Source organism: Emydura macquarii, unplaced genomic scaffold (genome assembly GCF_026122565.2).
Source record: "Emydura macquarii macquarii isolate MOO-44397 ecotype Brisbane River unplaced genomic scaffold, CSIRO-AGI_Emac_v2 contig_2422, whole genome shotgun sequence".
Lineage (NCBI taxonomy): Eukaryota > Metazoa > Chordata > Testudines > Chelidae > Emydura > Emydura macquarii.
Window position 1 is genome coordinate 28,980,252 of NW_027132559.1, and position 21,924 is coordinate 29,002,175.

General features: G+C 38.1%; 1 protein-coding gene across 2 annotated transcripts; it reads right to left on the reverse strand.

The window, feature by feature from the left end:
- Nucleotides 1-372: 372 nt before the first annotated feature.
- On the reverse strand, nt 373-21,151 carry MIOS (meiosis regulator for oocyte development). Of its 2 annotated transcripts, none has more exons than XM_067562143.1 (11): nt 21,069-21,151; nt 18,475-19,846; nt 16,883-16,981; nt 15,506-15,763; nt 14,800-14,969; nt 12,009-12,074; nt 10,652-10,810; nt 9,256-9,408; nt 7,652-7,856; nt 4,839-4,968; nt 373-3,436 (listed from the first exon to the last, which is right to left on the reverse strand). In XM_067562143.1, the coding sequence occupies exons 2-11, from the start codon at nt 19,769-19,771 to the stop codon at nt 3,340-3,342; spliced, it is 2,634 nt and encodes an 877-aa protein (XP_067418244.1). In that variant the 5' UTR covers nt 19,772-19,846; nt 21,069-21,151; the 3' UTR covers nt 373-3,339. The 2 variants fall into 2 exon arrangements, 1 of the variants encoding a protein (XP_067418244.1); XR_010922361.1 differs by having other exon boundaries at nt 3,225-3,436; nt 7,767-7,856.
- Between the last annotated feature and the right edge of the window lie 773 nt (nt 21,152-21,924).

Genomic DNA, 21,924 nt, shown 5'->3' on the forward strand with positions numbered 1-21,924 from the left:
AAAGCCATATTGAATTTTGTATTTATCTTCAAAGGATGAAACACTAGTAATAATGTCAAACTGTCAGCCAAAACACATTTACTATCCATAGCTTCGACATTTAGAGGCGAGAGAGCAAACTTTGTTAGTCAATTCTGTTATAAATGGATGAGACACCAGTTCATGGGTAAAATGTGTAACTGACAATTTAGGTGTGCAGAATTTAGGAACAAACCTGTTTGAAAATTCAAAACCTTGCCATTGCTATTTTTAAAAGTCATTTTATATCACCAGTTTAGATTGTTAGTGACCATGTGTAAGCATTATTAAGAGGTGTGTGTGATTATGTATGTATGTATGTATGTAAGGAGCCTGGAGAGAAAATCAGAAAACGGCAGAAACAAGAGTGGGGCGGGGGGGAGGCAATATCAAACTTTTATAAAGTGCTCTTTTTATTTTTCCAAAATCATATCAGATATACAGATAAGTAACAGACAGACACAGCTGCTTCCCACTTCAGAAGGGTAACCACTGAAGCTGTACCACCACCAAAGCATCTGGTAGAAGAGCAACTTTGTCATATTTATACTTTTACCTAATTAATCGTGTGTGTGTGTGTGTGGAAGCGCAGAGGCCTAGCCAGAGCACATCGTGCTTTGACTATCTCTGGCTGGCACTTGGGGCTATAGCCAGCACTAAGGCTACTCTAAGTATGCCAGGGATAGAAATGGCCACCTGGATTTGCCATTGCAGCCTGTATTCACAACTCTCCTCCCCTGATCCTCCTCTCTGTATTCGGTGGCTGTTTCTGAGGACTGAGGCAAAAATTATTCCCTCCTTCCTTATTTGAGTACCATTGTTGTCAGACTCCATGCAAACTGTGATCTCATCCCTAGTTAATTATAAGAATTTCTATTGTATATAAATACATTTGGTATCAAATGGATATGAATCTGGTATATAAAACTAAATAAACCAAAGTCATATTGAAAACACATTTCATTAACAGAAATTGCATGTACATTTACTCTTTAGGGTACCCCTTCATGGGCTGTGGTGTCAACAGAATGCTACAGAACGAGGATAAAGACCACAAAGAAGGAATTCAGGTTAAAGGAGCAAAATTGACAGACAGAAAGCACAACTTCATTATTTTAAAACCAGCACAGGAGAAACAGTGATCATGATTAACAAAATTAAAGTGCTTGACAAGACATTACACTTCTCAAGCTGCACTGAAATGAGTGTGTAAAAATATAATGTATCTGCCTGAAAGCTTGAGCACAGACTACATGAGCCAAAGCTTGTGCTTATACTGTATCTGAGTATACAAACATTCTTAACTCATAAGATGTTTTAAAAGACATTTAGAGAACCATAAACTATGCTTCTAATTTCATGGAAATGCTAGGATTTGACAATTCCAAATGAGAACACTTTTACACGAGGGAAAGAAGACAATAAGTTGTCATGCTCTTGTATATATTGAATATTCCAGAAAAATCAATGAATTGTTACTACTATGATGGATTCAAAATAAAAAAAATTCTGGACATTGTGAAATCGTGATTCCTGTGAAACTGAAACCTAAATATTACATGGCCCGCACTACATAATTAGGACAATACCTTACGCATTAGGTCCAAATTTACATTTATTAATGGAGTATATTTCATATTGGCAGAAACCTCTGACAACATCAAAACAAAGCATGCAAAATATAATTGGGTAGGTAGAAATAAATATTTCCTGCTAATAAGGAAGATATTAACTTTTCCCCCTCCAAGTAAACCTTTGTACAAATCAAATATTAAATACCTCTTATTATTTAGTTTAAAAATAATACTAACATTTAGGTAACAATTTTAGGGTAGGGTAAGTGTAACAAAAATATTAAAACAATATGTTTAATCAGAAAAATTAAAACAGTCTCTGTTGATGCATCATATACATAATTTACAGGGGTATTGGCTTCTACTTGGTTGCCAGTAGGGTAGAATGCTGGTAACAGCTGTACCTTATAGTATGTTCTAATTTTTAAAGACCAATTTTTCACAGTACTGACAATAAGATACCATTTTATTGCTAGCGTTCCATCTTCTAACATTTGGGTTTTTGAATGATAATATGAGTGTTAAGTATCAATTTTGTATATTTTATTTACTTGTAAAAAACCACACAAAAACAAACTGATGTTATTGTCACATACCTTAAAACAGTTTATTCTAGGTGTGTAAATTTTGTTGCTTATAAAAGTCAAGGACAAATAACTCACTAAAACCAAGTATAGTGTGGCCAGATGACATTCAGTGCTCTAATGAATTTTATTCCTGACTGGCAACAGGTTATGAAGCTAGCGTAGGCCAGAAACTTTAAATTGTGCAATTTTATGAGGGATGGGGGTGTCAATGTTCACTGGTAACATGTAGCATAATTTGAATTAGTGAATTTCACATTTCAACACATTTTACAAGTACAGGTAAAATAATGATTTTCTGAATGCTGAATATTCAAATCTCCATGTTATCTGAAATTTGTATGATATCCAATAATCATAATTTGAATAGAATCTGATAATTTTTACAAAACTCCTGTATTGATGATATTTTGAATGCACACACAGTTCTTCATAAAAATCAGGATTTATTTGTATTCTGTTTTCAAGCTGACATTCCATTTTTTATGGAATAATTCTTCAAACTATTTAATGTTAGGAAAAAATTGAATTAAAGATTTTACATTCAAACAGCAAGGTATGTATGTACTTGCATTGAGATTGTCTTAGTATTACCAAAATGTGAATACTGAAAAACAAAGTTACATGGATGCAACCTTTCTTTCAAGAAAAATCTGTAGGGGAAAAAAAGAAGTTTTAATAGCTGAACTCTTGAAATAATTTCAAAGAAAAGTATCGTTTGTATATAATGAGCAGTGATAAATGAAAAAAGCTACAGCATGACTCAGGATTTTCTCAACAAGTCTTCAATTATCTATTTTGAAAGCCCAGAATTCATACTAAACACAGTATATAACACTGGCTCATTTTGGATGGCGGGTTCAGGGACTGTTAGGTATAAGTCTGAAAATCTTCTTGAAGGGTGCTTTGAATTTCAGCAAAGCCTGCGGAAGTACTTCTGAAATGATCTGCTTCAGCCCACTGACTGAAGTCCACATGGCATACTTAAAGGCTCATTTCAGTCACACCTGGCTCTGTGAAGCACACCAAAACTATTCACACATCAAACTGCTGATCAAACACAATGATTTATTTTCCCCACTATGGGCAAGTCATGAGTTACTTGTTCAGAAGTATGTATTTAGGCTGTGAACAACATCAGCCCCACATTCTGAAGCTCTATTTTATGGCTGAACAGTCTCTGCTGGGATGAGATTCCTTGTTGTATCCAGCTGCATACATTTACATGAACAAGCAGAAACTGGACACTCAGTATGATCCCTGGGATGAGAAAGAAAACGGGATTATAAAGTTGTAATGGAACAATTTTGTAATCTCAGTCTTATGTTCTCCAAAATGTAAATCTGTGCAGCAACATGTTATATCAAAGAGAAATCAATAGCTTTCTAACTATGTGAACATATATGCAGAAAAGACATAGAAGACAGAAAGTAAGTTTCACACTGTCAACTGGAAGTAGATAAAAATGTAAATGACATTCTCTCCCCTGTCCTGCCTGCATCATTTTTTAAGTTTTCCTATGTAAAATGGTGACATTCAAAATTTAAATTGAAGACAGGGCGTTTCAGATAGTGTGACACAGTGGGCTCAAACATCCCCAGAAGCAAGCACTAGCTGCAAGAAGTGTAGGATGACATTTGGAGAGAGGAGACTCTAATTTAATACACTGTAGGATGTAACCGGATACAAATCTATTTACTGTGCATGACACAGAATAGTTAATGGACAACACGCCACATCTTGCAATAAATTATGAGGCAACCCAGAAACTAATCCTAACCACGCCACTATACTGTGTCAGCATATAACTCCAATGAACCTGACATTGGACACCTGTCATCACAACATAACATGAGAAAATAGAAAGGACTGTTTTTAACACATTACATCAAAATTTAAAGGCAAAACAAGAAAAAACCCGTAGGACTGTCAAAGTAAACTATTTACAAAAGAATCATTTGTGAAATTAACACACTCTCCTAGATCCTGAGCAATAGCTGACCCCAATATCATGATAAATACCAGCCTTCCATCCAACCAGCAAGTTCTCCATTTTGTCAGACTGCTTCCTTAGGCTGCCAGATTCCCTCTCAATTGAAACAACTCTAACAGCAATTCTTTTCCCTACAGGAATTCTCAATTTCTTTGATCCCTATGTCAGGATGGATCTCCCCCACATCTTTCCAACTAGAACTCTCAAGCAGTTCCACTATGCAAAGACAACCACAGAAGAGAGAAAGTTTGTTCATCCTTATTGCTGTTTCTAGATAGGGCATGGCTTTCAGCACAACAACAAAGGGGGTGACTTGGCATTACTGGATAGGTGTCTTGTAATCAGACATTGCTGTCTTGAATCCCAAGCAATTGCTCAAACTCTCCATTGCAGGGTGTTAGAAGAAATTTGCGTCTGGTGACATAATACATTCCATGTGAAAGTTAACATTAATGCAATATTAGGACTTGGAAATCAAGGATTCAAATCAGGAGATGCAAAGTTAAAGTTGAAATCTCAACCTTAAGCTTGAATCACCTGTGCATATGCCTTAAATTAATACATTATTAGACAATATATAATAAACACTACAGCCAAGGAAGCAAGTCCCATATGGGCATATTAAACATAATTTATGTGAAAGCTACATGCTTAATTTTGTCAGTTTACCTGAACCAGCTAAGCATGTGTCCAGCATGACCACCATGCCGGCAGTTGTGGCACCAAGTAAACCAGTTGTTGAACTGGGCTAATTTCTTGTCCTTGCTAAGATCCACCTTTTCATCAGACTTTGACACTCCTATGGATAGATAAGAAACTTGCAGTCAATATCTGTGTTTTATTAGCGTATTAGATAACTTAAAACTGAAATTAGGAACTTGATTTGGAAGCAGAAATAAACTCAAACAAGTTAAGAAAAAAAGTTAGCATCACCTCATAATAAATGAAAATTAGTTATTTAATCAATGATTCTATCTTGAAAGCTTCAACATTTTTCTTCCATATGGTATTTCTAATTTGAGCATGAATATTTTGAAATATTACAGTTGTTTCCACAGTGTTACCATATATGTATTTGACATATGACTTTTTGGTACTCCCAATACTACTGAGATTTTATGAAACCTACCAAGAAGCCAGAAGATAGAAATGTATTGCAAATACTCTCATATTTTGAGATTTTACGGATCACTTCCACCCATAACAAAGATGTGAATTAGCAAAATTAACAAACAGGTGAAAATATTAATATACCCGGAAAGATAAAACAAGCAACAGAATTATATTACTAAGCTACTGTTTTAGTTCTTATAGTCACAATAATTTCAATTTGCCTATTAAAAGCTTCATTTCACACAGTTTTCTTTTTCAACACTGCTACGTTTTCTAATGTTAACTATTTCACTATTTCATTGTGAGGATTTCTGTTCTACTTTGTAAGACTGTTACTCCAGAACTTCATGGTAAATAAGCAACATATCAATAAGCTCTAAACGGAAACAACTGTAATAAAGAAGTCGTAAGATGGACTGATAAAACAAATGGGAAAGATGTGTGTATGTACAGCAACACAATACTATAGTCCAAGGCTGTAGTATCACAATATTGAACTATAAGCATGGTTAGTGAGAGAAAATCTCACCACAACTTGTATAGCATTTAACCAGCAAGCCTGATTAGGGTGTTACAGCCATGAAATACACTTCATGACACCACAGCTGAGGAAATATTACTACTTTTCTAGTTAGCAGTAAAATTTTTGCAACATTAAAACATAGGATCCAGGACCCATGACAGGTGTCTTTAAGGAGAACAAGCCCATCTGTAAGCAATTAACTGCCTAAGGGGTGTGTTTGGTGGCTAACTAATGAGCACCTGGACCTAACAGGAGGCTACCAGAGCTCAGCTGGAGAAAGGTGCTTCTGGAGAGAGGAGCTCCCAGAGACTCCAGCAGGAGAACTGCTTGCCTGTTAACCTAAGGTGACAAGTGAAAGGACTGAGTAAAAAGGGTCCAGCTGAGGAGAGGTTGGCCTGAATGCTAACCCAGCTCCAGGAGGAGAGGAGGGAAACTCTTGATCCAAGGAGAGTGAACCAGTTTTGAAATATAACCTAGCAACAGCAGAAGAGCTATGGACTCTTGAAAAAAGAGAGAGCCATTTGAACTATAACCTTGCTCTAGGATGGGCGGCTGTGGACTCCTCAACTTGAGAGAAGACACACTTCACAACATTAACCCCAGAGCCAGAAGTAGGGTTGCACTTGAGAACTAACAAGAAGGTTTTTGTACTCTCTAAAAAGAGTTAATGGGCCCCCACAAGCACAGGTGGGATGGTGTATTCTGTTCTCAGTACCAGATCTGAGTCAGTGATTACAAGCACCAAGAGGGAGCTGAGGGCTGTGTACCTGCAGGGCCAAAAGGGGGGCATGCTCAAGGATACAGCCCTGTCATAGGGAAAGGAGAAGAGAATAAGCTTTTCTATAATTTCATTTTAGAAATATCAAGTGCTTTTTTTCCCTCTCCCCCCTCACCCCCCCAAGTTTCTAGGTACTGATTAATCCTTGTGTCTCATGTTGCAACAGTTGGCTAACTTTCTAAGGTACAAGTAATAAGTCTCCACACTTCAAGTAGGAAGTACATAAATATAAATGCACACTCTCTTGGATACATTTAGCAGCTTTAGTTGCTACACTTGTCTGTTTTTCACCCTACACTTACGGATTTGTCAACAATAATGTAAGATACAATAATATAATTTACTGAAGTTGTATTATTTTACCTACTTCTTGTTTATAGCATGAAACTCTTGGCAAATCTACAGTACATTTCCATCTTGTGATCACTACAAACATCAAACTAATCCTAACAACTCTGTGAAATAAGTAAGTTTTATCCTCGTTTTACTGAAGCAGAGAGGTCAAGAGGCCAAGATCATAAAGGAAAACTGTATTTGAGCCAGGATTAGGAATCAGGAATTCTTAGTTCTTCCTTGTCCTGAATTCTGACTACTAGAATCACACTTCTCCCAGGTGTTACTAGACTCAAGAAGACTGAAGTCTTGAGCCACAGGATACATACATTATGATGGGCAGTTGCAGCAAGAATAGAACACTGTGCTGCAATGCAAGAATATACTTCATCTCCTACTTGGAAAGCCTAATTCTCTAGCAGTGAGAGGTAACCTCCATGTTCATTCAGGGAATTGGTACCTTACTGGCAATCTCACTGGCAAAAGGACACGAACAACTAATTTCACATACTGTCAGACATCAAACAATTGTAATCAGTGATCTCATCACTGAATTGGGTGGGATTTGAACCAATGAATCTTTCACTCAACTTCTTATTATTTAAAAATATTTGTTAAGACTAGAAAGAAATACAAATGCAATGGAATGTCATTAAATATAGGCTGTTAATCAGGCACCTTCAAATAGTACTGAATTTTAATCTTAAAAAAGAGTTTCTTAAAATTGCGCCATACCAGGGCAGCTGGAAACTGGGGTCCCCATATTTATTAGGCAAAGTGCACAGCGAGGGAGGGGTTTGCGACAACCAGGACAGCTTGTAACCTTTGACTTGGTTGGTGAGCCACTTACTCCATATTGACTAAAACCTCGGCCCTGATGAGGTATGGCTGAACAGCTGTAAGAAATTGATTTCCCACAGAAATTGCAACTCACAAATACCTACAAAAACACAAAGCAAGAGCCAAAATTAATAATAAGAATGAAATACTTGCAATAAAGTACAACTAATAAATAAATTCCAGTTGTTATGATTGTGAACTGAGAAGTTTTTGCTTTGCTGATTTGTTTAAGATAAAAAGCTAAAATCTCATCCCGAATGGACAGTTGGCAACCAGCTACAGAATACAAAATTTTAATAAGTCAATAATAAGCAATTGATTTTTGTTTGTAAAATATACATAAGAAGAGTGCCCATCTGAGGTTCTAAGCAAAACTGGAAGGTAAACAGATACAAAGTTTGAGAATCTTAAGAGATACAAGGCTATAGGACTTTACAGAACACTATTTTAAGGAAAACAGTTGATTCCTATGTGGTTAGCCATCTTGAGTATTTTATAGCTTACATACCAAAAAGAAATTCAGGATACTTTTTAATATTTGTCACTGTTTCAGTATTTTCTTATGGTGAATGGGATAAGTGTGGATCTCAATGGACTGCTGAAGTTTTAATGATTCTTTTTAGCAGGGTCTGAAAGAACCTACTTTCCCCTTAAAAAGTGCTGGAAATCAAAGCTGTTGAAGGCATGTTCCTATTCCACTTAAAAAATGGTAACTAACACCAGCTAGAAACAATGAACAAAAATGAGCTTACTTTAAAAAAGACTGGGAAACTTATTTCCACTGTTTTGTAAGGGAAAACTGGATATTTTCAAAGCTATTTTCCATCATCTAACTATCAAGATAGCAGCTTTTTTGTCTTATTTCCTCTACCACCACCTCTTGCCTGCCCCAGGTATATTTAACAGGGTCTTACGGCAACATTTTCAGCATAGCCTTAAACCAGCAGTTCCTTTTTGCAGGTGGAGACCAAATTCTGGCTATCAATGACTACCTGATGATTTTACCTTAGGAGTACGTGCCTCATTTCTCTGTCAATATCCTGAACTAATCTTATGGAATTAATATAAAGCTTATTGAATAAATTAAGAGCAATTGCATATGCATTTATTGTGGCATTTGAGGTACAGTCTCTCGAAGGGAGGATGTTAATGCATTTCCTCCATTGTCAGCCCTGTGAAGCCACGCCCTGGAAGAGGCACATGTGCTAGTTTACACTGGATTCTCCAGGGACCAGCAGAAAGAAAGGAATTTTGGATCAACAGCCTGGTTTTAAACTGCCTCAGGGCCTTCTTTCCCAGCAAATGGACAGGATCCCTGGGTCCAAGGACTCCAATCCTTTAGAAAGAGTTGGAAGGACTGGACCTACTGAGGCCCAATAAGGCTGTGCTAGTTCTGAGTAGAGACTAATGAATTTTTGAAAGGAAACCCCATGGATGAGGTGCTGAAGGACTATCTTTTTACCTTATTAAATGCACACAAAAATGTAATTTATACTTACCTGGGCTAAAGGTTTTGAACTGGGATCCAGCTTACTCCTATGGATGTCAAATTCTGCTCGTTTATGCCAGAACCTCCAAGCATCCAACAAATTCCTGTAGTTCTCAATCCAATATTGAACTCTCTCATCCTTAAGTACATCTGATGGAGAACCCTAAAGGATGAAATTTATCACCAACATATACTATACAAGTAACTTATTTCTTCAGAAGGTTTCAAATGGTGTAGTAAAAGATATCTGAAGCAATACAATGTAGTATGACTAAAGGAAAGATTCAAGATTGATTATTAAATAAAAACTTTCAGCAAACATGAGCTATATATAATGCAATACTATACTTGTAGTACTGTTCAGCAACCCATGTATTTTATAACTGTACCAAGCCTTGTTTGGGACATCATATGTATATTGTCCAAGTGTTCACTAGAATATTTTAATTCACAGTTTATGAATAACCACAAAGTTTTGTTTTTTTACCTTTCTACACAGTGCTTTGCAGGTGCATAGCACTTTACACAAATATGATCCCCACTCAGAAGAGTTTACAATTTAAGGAAAGAAGATAGACAGGACACTGAAGTATAACATCAAGCCAGAGGAGAAGTATGTAAAACAAGGTGTGAAAGCACAGCTTTTTCACAGTTGCTATAGCAACATGGTACACAATGTTAGGTGGGGTTTTTTAAATAGTATCTTCATTATGTGGGTTGTACAATGGAATATAGGGAAAGGCAGAACTGAGGAGAGAGGGAGCCAGCATGTGTACAGGGCAGGCTCAGGGTGGACAATCAAAATGTGAAACACAGCACAGCAGAAGGGTTGTAAGGATGTGGCAGAATACAGTACATTCAGTCATATCCATTGGTATAGAGCTTGAGAAGTATATCTGATCCTTACCCCAAGCTTAAGTCCTCTTGCCAGGTTGAAAACTCTTGTGCTGTGATATCCCTTACCAACCCACATGTATAGGGCTTTAAAAGTATACCAGACATCAAGAAGACTAAACTTACTATCCAAAGGTAGGTATGAAAGACAATAGTGGTGGTGACAGTAATTTTGCCAGCATAATCCAGACACAATGATAAGGTAAGAATCCAAGTTCCTCTGCCACCAGTTTCTGGGAAGAAAGAAAGGTACTAGGACATTTACCAGAGAACCATTCCTGGATCCTGCTTGGGAACTCAATCAACATCAGGTTATGGCCAAGTGTGCCCAGCCCAACTAGTGGAAGGGGAAAGGAATATTCCATCTCTTTCTCCAGAAAGAGCTGCTAGGACCTCTGTTTCTAAGGTGCCAAATGAAACACTGAAAGTAAACTACATAAATCTTATTGCCTATTACTATAGTCCTGAAGAATAATGGAATAACCTGAAATTACGTGAGAGAAAATACTAACCTGTAGCATACAATAACTTGCTGTCTGGACATCCCCGGTTCTATCAACATAACTTTCTATTAAGTCCACTCCATCTTTTGTCAGTCCTGTCAGCAGAATTCCCTCCAAGTTCCCAGCATCTTTCAATTCATTTGTCAGCTTTTCAATGAATCTATTCAGCTACAAAAATAAAGGATTTCCACTTTTGTTTTCTGCTCATGCCCTTTTAATGTGATCAGTTTAGCACATGCAAAGCACTTCAACATTTTGAATAATTTTTCCCTAAAAGATTATTTCAACCAAAGAGGTGTCTGCTAGAATTTATACAGAAAAGTAAGTGTAAAACACAGAAACATCCACTTCATTGCATCAAAGTTAAAATCCTGGCCAACAGTTTCCTCAAATGGTGGGAAAAACAAAAAATGAGCCAATTGTCTTAATTTAATAATACCCTTTCCTACTGTCAAACAACCTATTTGATTTCTCTTACTTATATTCCAGAATAAGTTATTTGCTGTTCTACCAGTATAAAACATGCTCTGAAATCAAGTCTTTAGCAATTTAACACATTCTCTTTCACAATTTTCTTCACAATTAAACAACAGTTTAAGAAGCATTTAAGCTGCAAAGAAAGATTCTGTGTAGTTTAAACAGGTTAGTTTGTTACAGGCATGTAAAAGTGTTTAACCAGCATTTCCATTGAAAACAGATGGAACGAATTCACATGCCTAGATAAAATCACTAATTAAAGGATGTTTAAATTTTTGTTTTCCTAACCTGATCATGTGTATGTGAGCCAAACAAAGAAGACAGGACAATCAAGACAAATTGCGAAAACCTCCTCTACACACTGTGGCTCTGATTCAGCAACTGACACCATTCAAGCAGAACTCTGTCAGCATGAAGCCTCCCTAAAGTAAATGGACGACCACCTATGCAAAAATCAGTTGTGGAATCAGAGCCTATATTTGTAAGATTTCTAGTAAAAATATACTAATATTTTGCAGTAGAGATTATAATGAATATCTACAGATTTCATAGTATTTCAGAATTATGCTCTGCAACATTTGCTCATCTCCAAATATTTCTAATAGGATACATATACTGTTAATGCCATACAACTATTAACCTAGTAGCGTGCTCTAAAGATAGTGAAAGTATTAATATTGACCCTAATCACAACTGGAAATCAGACTGAAGGTGTATAATCTGAAGATCAGATTATACAACAGTTAATGTATTCCTCTTTATTTTCAGGAAAGTTACGCATTGTATCATTGTTTCCATTATTCACACTTTCAGAATTTTCTATAAAAGGTTCAGACTAAAAATACAGGATGGCATATCAGTTTATGCGAATATTCAAATACACACTCACCTGAGCATCACTTAGGAATTTACATGCAAATGCCACTCTGTCTCGTACAGCTACATTATTCTCAGACTGTGGGGAAAAGATAGATATATATATGCTAATATCAGGCTCAAGTTTCCAAGTCACACATTGCTTCTAAACTAGAATACTAGGGCTTACTGTACAACTAATACCATAAATTTCATTATGCACATGAATTAGAAGTGTCCTCACATTGTGATATTAACTCTTTCAAGTGCCAGGTGACTTTTTTATTCTTAGGCTTAGTCACAAAACCAACAATGTCACTACCAAAGCAATCTCCCACAATGGCAAGAGAGCCTGACTCAATAAATCGCACTTCAGTCTATGGAAAGCTGGCAAGTTACGGTGCTGGTCCATAGTGCTTCCAGCACGGATAGGGGAAAATACGTCCAAGCAACAGGGAGACATTCAGAATGAAAAAAAAAAAGGAGGAGTCCATATGGCTGGAAAACATGGGCAAGTGAAAGGAGAAAGATGGAAGGGGATGATGAAATGAAAAGCAAAAGTAGACAGTGCTATTAAGTACTTTGTCTTTAATATGATTTTTTTTTCAAGAAAGATTAAAATAACCTTAATACTTCCATGTTATTTATCACTGGTATTACAGTAGCACTAGAGGCCTCAATTAAACCAGTGCCCATTGTACTGGGCCCTGTACAAACAGGGTAAGAGAGACTCCCTGCCCCAAAGAACTTACAGTCTAAATAGAAAAGATAGATCTCTCTTTCTAGCTGCTGGCTTATGAACACAAATATTCGATTATCTTACAGCTTCTCTAATCTTTCACCCATGCAGACCAAAAGCCCAAAGTTAGAACTCTTAACAGTTATATATTAACCTATGAGCATTCTGTGGAAAACCAAACACTTAAACCCAGTTTATCTCCTAGATAGGTTCAGAGAAACAATTGTGAAGTTACCACATACTGGCAACATCGCTTTCTACAGTCACACATTATAAGGTAAAATTGTAACAAAGAAATACAGAATACTGCTCTCTCTTTAATACATTTGGCAATTTAACCTCTGTCAAGGCAAGCGTATTTGCTTTCTGCTTTTTTCTCCTGTTACTAGGCCCTGGCTGCAAACAAATCATTCTCTTTGAGCCTCATTCTAAATGGGTATCTACACTCAGACACTTCCTTCTTTTAAAAATCGTACTGTCACTCTTACGTCAATAAGTTCTTGTGATTGAGATTTTCAGGACAGTGAGGAGTATTTAACCATGTATCTTTCACGGGAAATCCCAACCTGTCTTTTTTAGGGTATGGGGAAAAAACCTCAAGATTTTTTACTTTACAAGTTTACCTTTTTTTTTTTTTTTTTTTTTAATAAAAATTACCATATATTTATCATCCTTCTCCTTATCTTGTTGGCCCTGTTTTAGTTACTTTTTGCCAATCTCTTATTAGACCCCTGTGATTGGTTTTTAGTGCTTTGGTGGGTTAATAATTGTTACTTATGTGCTGCTGACCCTCCTTTTTAGATTTCCATTTGCTCTTGTTTCCCCCATATCCTGGAGAGAGTGCACATTTGGTGGAAGGGATAATAAAAGAATAAGTACCATACATCTCTTTCAGAACATTTATCTCAGCCTCACTTTATGCCCCGCAAACTTGAAGCCTCATGTCATGACTGCTTTGCTTCACAATGTCTGGACAACCATCCCATTGATGCCAATTAACACTGATCCTTACGCTGGCCAGAACAGTTTCTACTGAGTGATGCAAGGCACTTTCTTGCCCCCCACTGAGGGACTAACTATGTTGCCTTTGAATGGTTCAAGTACCTTCTGGTCTGGGGAAACCAGAAATGGCAACTGGGAATTGATCTTGGGGTTGCTGCATAGCATTACCCTATACTACTATGCCAGCTGTTTTAAGATTTTAGTTATACAGAGAAGATGTGAGACTATCTTGCTTATGATTTCTTTTAAATATTTTTAAACATCTGTTCTCTAGCAAATTTTAACAAAGAACACTTAAGTGAGCACTCCAATTCACTCAGAGAAAACATGGGGGGGAAATTTGATGAACTTACTCCTCTACCTTCTCTATTTGCTTTCCCTTCCCTCCCCTGACACGCCCTTTTTATCATCTTCTCACTCATTTGTTTTCCCATCTGCTTAAGTGTTTTGTTAACGTTGTCATTTATTGTTTGAAAGAGAAAAGACCACCCAACTGTATTTTAGACGGTTATTCATGTAGTTTTGTATAGTTTTACAAAAAAATTATAATTAAAGAAAAAAATAAGTCCACTCTCGTCATAGTTAGTGAAACTTTTAAAAGAACTAACATTTTTAGCTAGAATTTTAATTTATAAACATTTTGATATTCATTAATATCAGAATTTTATAAAGGAAATATTAATGAGAAAACAATAAGCATCAGGAGGAAGTAAACAATAATGAATTCTAATTTAAATTAAATTCAAAGGCCTGGTCTACACTTACCGGCAAGTTCAGTGGTAGTCGACGGAGATACGCAAGTTACATAGAACAGCTTGCATATCTTCCGTTGACTTCCTAAAGTCTGTTCTGCGCGCCATCTCCATAATGCTGCGCCAACAGGAAATGCATTTCCGTCGACACAGTGGTACTCTTTCTGCAGGTGGATTTATTAAGTCGATTTCTGGATCGACTGAGCGGGTCTTCACTTCCACTCAATTGATCCCGAGAAATGGATCTGACGGTGGCGCATTTGCCACTGTCAGTGAAGACATATCCAAAGAGTTCATTTAAAGAAAGTTTAGTGTAGCAAATGTTTGCTTACCAGAACTCCATCATACGAACCAGATTCACTTGTCAGAAAAGCAAACATAGCACACAAGTAGGGGTTGTTTAGCTGTAATCTTAGAGTGCTGCACATTTCTCTCCAAAGGGAGTTCTTCTCATCTGTATATCCTGATAAGGCCATAGCTACTACGTTGAGGTTCAGATCACCTGATTATAAAAAACAAAAACAATTCAGCATAGGGATCAAAATTTAGAAGCGCTGTCCAATAAGAACTTTACAACATACTCTGAATGTCAGCATATTTGAGCTACTTCAGATTAATGATTCAAGGAGAGAGAAAACTACAATAAAAATTGAAAACTAATGAAAAGCAACCTATTTACATAATATCAAACTGAAACACAGCTCCACAAAATAACAAGACTGATCTTGTGTATTTGACTAGATATGATTATTTCTGTGGTTCTAATGGGTAATATTCTGTACAGGGAATGAGTTAGTCTCTAGAAAGAGCAAGGGATGGAGACCAATGATGCATTAAAGAAGAGAGTGACAGATTAGAATTTATTAAGTACTAACATGGGGCCCAATCCAACCCTAACTGAATTAAGGGGGTGTCTTCACTTGCTGCCATTAATGCCCAGATGGCATTTCTATTGCAGGGAAAACTGATCTAGTAATACAGTGGCAAGATACCCTCATCCCCTCTTCTCCCCCCAGAATTAGTCAATACAAAATATACCTTTTCCAGAAGAAGCTCCTTTATTTAGGATCTGTATTGCTCGCCGTATATCCAAGTTGAAAAGTGCTACAGCAGCAGCTCTCTCCCAGTCTCCTTCTTGTTCCAAAGAATTTAGAAAAGGTTCCACATCTAAATCTGTTCCCTTCTTTATCCACCCACAGAGCTGCAAGGCCAATGACCTCTCTTCACTCAGATACTGAGTAATATCTGCCTGCCTATCGAACCCACTCCTGCTATGCCTGAGATTCTCCGTTGTTGCTAAAAAGGAACACAATTTAAATTATCTGACACAGACAATTTGCAACATTTTAATTCTAAGCTTCAATGAAAACAGTTTGTTTTACAAAAAAAATTTACTAAACTTTTGTTTTAGCATTTAAAATATAAAATACTCAAGGACATGACTAAACTATGACAAGAAAGAACTGCATAGAATAGAATTTGTTGTAAATACATGGCTTCTTAGCATGTACATTTGATACTTATTGCCAATTAAGTCTTCTTATCAACACAAGATTCTGGAAACTCTTCATTGTTCCTATGAACTTTGAAACAAGACTTTCAGATTTGAAAAAGCAAAAATTAAGCTTAAAAGGAAAAGAGGTGACAGAATAGCACATTTCTATTATTACTAGTATTATTTATTTAGTATTCTAGTGTTCATTATTTCTCTCAGCAGTCAAACACATACCAGGTGCCTCCCAGAGCAAACACATGATTCTTGTTTCAAGGGGTTTAGGCACACCTTCTGTAAGCTCCTTGAAGCAAGACTGAGATAAAGATTTTGCACTTATTCAGTTGAGCAAGTGCATGGCATGTAGAGAAAAGGGTAATTTTATATATACACAATCCCTCTCTTACACACACACAAAATTGGAAGACTTATTCAGTATTTGTTTATATCACCATTAATTATATATTGTGACATATACAGGGAAGCAACCAGCACAAAGTCTATTTGGCTGTTGTGGCATGCTTACATAGAAAAGAAAATATTTATTCTTTTTCTATAACCATTTGACATTTTCAAACTTTTACATAACATCAGGATAAGCAATAAATCTTCATGACTTTTCTAATGAATTGAAACCCATCTTGACCTACATTAGCTGACTTTAAAAGCAAACCAGAAATTCTGGGCACTATTGCAAGAAAAATTATGTTTAGTTTCACATTATTTATCCAAGAGCCAACCAGAAACTAATGTTTACCTCTGTTTATGCATTATCTTTCTGTAGATATTCATTTTTCATATAATCTAAAGTGTGTTCCAACACGTTAACAATTTTGTACATGTGACAAAAAACATAGCCGTCTCAAAAAAGTGTTTGTAAACACGCTACAGTGTAATTATTATTAAAGTAATAATGTTCTTACCCACGGATGACTTCACAATTGATTTAATGCCTGCATAGACTAAGGACCCTTTGTTTCCTGAAAGTTTCTGATCCATATCTTCAGTATACTGCTTCATAAGTATTAAACGGTATAGGAAACATGAAAAACATCTTAATGTTCAATTACAGGTGAAAGACCCCTATTCTTTCAAATGTGCTTCTATTCAAGTACTCTTATGTACCAGCCTCTCCACAATAGTATGGTCACTTGTAGATCACCACACTAATGGAACAGTGTAAGTGAAATGAACTGTGAAGTGAAATTTTAATATAGTAACATGATACAAGAAAACATCAAAGAAAATGTCTTTACCTGCTAATTTGTTTATAGGCTGAATAGCACCAGCTCACCACACTAGAGTTCTGAATAGCAGCCCCCCATTAAAATGAAGGGCAAGTACAGTTCCACATAGGCAACAGTCTAAAGGAAGGGGTGAAGGGAGAAAATTTAAGTCTCTTCAACAAGAAACTTAATTAATGTATTCACCACTCAAGTGCCTACCCAGCATCCAAAAGTGTCAGAGACCTCAAGATTTAGGGCTTTTCTATACATGAAATTATTTCTAAATAAGTCCATGTGTAGACACTTCTATTTCAAGAGAGTCTTGTTCCTGTTTATCTGAACTCATTTTGACAGTTCATTTAGCTAAACAGGAACAAAACATATTCTGGAAGAGTTGTTCCTGAATAACTGTGTGTGTAGACAAGCACGTAGCCTGTAAATCTTAGGGCTTATCTACCTGGGGAAATTTACAGGTATAATTATAATGGTATAACTATGCTGGTAAATTTTCCCATGTAGACAAGCCTTTAGTGCGTGCAGGGAACCAAAAGGTGACTGCTTTTTACAGTTTGTCCACAGATGTGTGTCTGCTTTTCACCCAAGTGGTAACCAGGGATATAGCATAGAATGGACCCCAGTTTCCATTAGGCAGGGTACTTTACATTCTGAAGTATTTAACTCTTAGAAACCTAGAGGCAATGTGACACTGCCTGGACCCTAAATCAGGAAAAGTATGACTGTCTAAAAGGTTTGGAACTATTCAGGTAGATTTTTAGAGTCCTATGGAAGTCATGTATGGAAACAAATATTTAGCACTTACATACTTTTCATCTTCAAAGTGCTTTACAAACATTAGCTAGTCCTTACAACACAGCCTGAAGAATAGATATTTCACTTGTAGCAATGAAATATTTCCTAAAATGCAGTTACAAAAAAAGATATTTAATTTAAATTAAAAATAAGCACTACCCTGATCATGCAAATGGGTACTGGATTTCCTCTGTGTGTTTTGAAATGTCCCAGTGAGGTGAAGGACACAAACAGACGTCTGGACAGAAAAATACTATGACAATATTATTTTCCTTCAATGCATTTTCCCCTGGGATTCGGAAAAGTAGAATTTCAATGTCTATGTTTAATATTCAGAAAGTATTTGCAATATCTTGCACTATTTACATTATAAGCTCTTTACAGATTCAGTATGAAATAAAAACTGCTTACATCATGACTGACCTGTATACAAGGTTCCTTCACAATTCTCCTTATTTTACATTGGTTTTAAAGGATATAATGCAGAGTGTACCAAAGTGACTTCAGCTGAGGATCTTCATTTCCAGCTAGAAGATGATTTCTCCAGACCTGCTCAGTATCAAGGCCATACCTGGATAAAGCCCTGAGACGCATTTTGGTGGCTATGTCTTTTTCCAAGGAACTAGCCTTTCCTTCCTCTGTGCATTCGTACAAGTGTCGACCACAAGCCCACATAAGAGATGTAACTGGACTCCATGCCAGAGAAATTCTTTCAAAAACTGTGAAATCAGACATAGTTCTGTTGGGAGTCACAACTACCATTCGATTTTGGCTTGTGGGATGCCATGCAAAGGAAGCAATGTAATTTTCACATGGCTGCACACTTCGTTCAATTATTGTAGGTTCAGTTTCGTCTCCAATAGGTGTGGGAGTATGCTGCATATCATACAATCTAATGATATTACTATCCCTAGTTAAAGTAGCTAGCAGTCCAGTTCTTGTTGGACACCAAGCTACTTTTGTTAGGGGCTTTGGTTGCTCTGTCAGGGTCAAAACAGGCTTTTCAAACTTTCTGAGATCCCATATGGCAACCTGACCTTCATAGAAGGAAGCCACACGATCATGGTAGTATGGGTCTACAGTCACTCCCTGAACAGCCTTGGTATTTACAAACATTTTTTGGCTTGTATTCCTAAGGTCAAAGATAGCCAGGTTTCGGTGCATTCCAGCTAAAAGAAGTTTCTGGTCCCGTGGAAGCCAGCAAAGAGAAAGACAAGCATCATTCTGTCCTAATTCGTAAAGCGGCTTCGTCACTACCAGCCCAGCTTCAGTATCTCCAGTTGAAAGTCTCACCTTCTCTGTAGCAACTGCACTCTCTGGGGTGTATTTGCTACTGATATCCCAGATCAATACTGAGAAGTCAGCCCGATGTTTATCTAGGCCAGCAGCAAGCCAATTACTGTCCAATGGATTCCATGCTAAGGTATTACATTGCCGTGCATGTTTTGGAACAAATTCTTTTCCTATCAACTCTTTGGACTTTGAGTTGTGATCCTGTCCTAGACTGGTAAGGACAACTCGACCATTGGCTTGTCCAACAGCTAGAAGACATTCAGGATCATATTTAGGATACCAAGCCACACATTTCATGTACGGCGTGTCTGAATTTATTGACAATAACGTAGCTGTAGTTTCTTCTGATAATCGCAAGGATCCTGCTTTGAGTTCCGAACTCACAGCAGACTCAATGTGATAGAGGCTCAGTTCTGAGTCACATACAACAAATCTATCAACATGGTGTGGAGCCCACAGAATATCAGGTTTGGAGCCACTCATGATTGCAACTACAGATCAATACAAGTTATTTAAAATGTTGTAGGAAGACTCAGGTGATGTCCATTCATATGGAAACTGTTAAGAAAGGAATTTTAATGGTTTTAGCAAACAGATTTTTATATTCATTCTTTAGCTGCTTAAATCTTAAAAGGACAAAACCTTGGGTTATTTCTAAGGCAAACATTCAAGCACAGTATGTACTTCAGCTGAGAGTCTAGCTCTCCCTGGTTCCACTCTCAACCTTTTCTGTCTGTCTGATGTAATATATCTACAGACAGAAAAATCCAGCTAGTCTTCTTTGAACTGACAACAGGATTTCCTGTGTGTACGAACCCTCAATGAATATTACTCCTTTATTGGTCTACAGTAAGTACTGAGGTATCACAGCACCACATGATTTCATACTAAAAGTTCATCTCATGTGGCAACATAAAAAAGCTGTCAACCCAGTGACATCTTCTCTGTGTCCCTCTGCAACTCTTACCAAGTGTTCTAGAGGGGTAGCCGTGTTAGTCTGTATACAGCAAAAACAACAAGAGTCCTGTAGTACTTTAAAGACTAACAAATTTAATTTCTGCAGTCATAAGCTTTCCTGGGCTGTAACCCACTTCGAAGTGGGTTACAGCCCACAAAAGCTTATGCCTGCAGAAATTGAATTTATTAGTCTTTAATGTTCTTACCAAGTGAGCTCTGGGAGAGAGGATAATGCCATGTATGCCATTTCGCAAAAATGTAATGCCTCATTAAAAAGACTCAAAAGAAACGGAGCCGTATAAAGGCTGCAGTATACCGCGCACCCACACACGTATTGTGATATTGCAAAGGCCATTTACAAAACTCTCCTGGGGCTCGTTTCTTTCCGTTTTGCGGATTACTGTTTCGCAGTACAAAGAGCTTCAGGGCGGTTTTCCACGCAGAACCGGACGGGGTCTTTCATCAAATACTAAACCCTCCCCTCCCGCTATCACAAAGAGCCTTCACGTCTTTTTCCGGTAGCTTCCCCTCCACAGAAAATCCTGTCCCGCGTCTCGCGGTGAAGAAATCCGCACTCCCCCAGGAGCCAAGCGTGCCTGGCTGGAAACCCGCTCTGGGGCGCGCGCGACGGGGGAAGGCTCAGCCCCACGCCGTTCGCTCGCCACGCACCCGCCTCAGACGCTCTCCCGAACCGAACCGAACCGCGGCGCGGCGCGGCCTGCCGCTGCCACCGACGCCGCGTTCAGTCTCCATAGCGGGCCCCCTCACCCGACTCGCGCCCCGGGCCCTACCTACACAGCCCAGATGAAGAAGCGCCGTTTACCTACGTCACCGACGCGTCGGTGACGCGTCTTTCTATCCCCATTCGATTGGCGCGGCGCTGAGAGGAAGCCCCGCCCCAGCGCCGGACTGGGCTCTGAGACGCAGAGACCCAGAGTAGAGCTGAAGTGCGGGCGTTTGGCTGGTTTCCCGCCGCTTGACTGGCGGCGCGGGGAGCTGCGGCAGTGCGGCGGCGCTCGAAAGGCGTCATCCACCATTTTTTTTTGCAAGGCACCGGAACTGGAAATGCAAACTCCGCCATCTTTGTTGTGGAAAACAATTGGGAGGGGGTTGTTCGCTTTTTCGCCTGACGTCACCTCCGCTATTTCTTAGGGCGGGGCAGTGGCATGGCAACTAACCCTTCCTTGTCGCGTCGACTCACATCAGCCCCCCTAGTACCTGCATTGCCCTAGATGCGGGGAGGGATGGCCACCAGCAACTTCCGCTGGTCCTTACAAACGAGTGGCCAAGTACAAGTTCTAGCTGCCTAGTGGCACAGTATTTACGGGGCTCCATCCCTGTTCCATCTGGCGGGTATACCCGAATAGAAACAATAGTCCTCGTGTTTCTCTCTTCTCCCCGCTCCGCAAGAGTGAGTCTCGCGGTACAGCTCAGGGGGATTTCTCTATAGAGTGTATGGCCCCCTTGAACTCCCCCATCACACCCCAGCCCCCAACTGGTTACATGCTTCTTGTCAATTCAGTCATTTTCCAAATAGATTTTAGTTGTTTTAGACATTTTCTAGTTGAAAAAAGTCCATTTAGTTGTTGGTTGGAAATTTGAATTGAAATTGAAACATTAATGCGCACTTTAAAAACATCTGTATGATAAAATACTTAGCTCTGAAAAAGCATAATAGG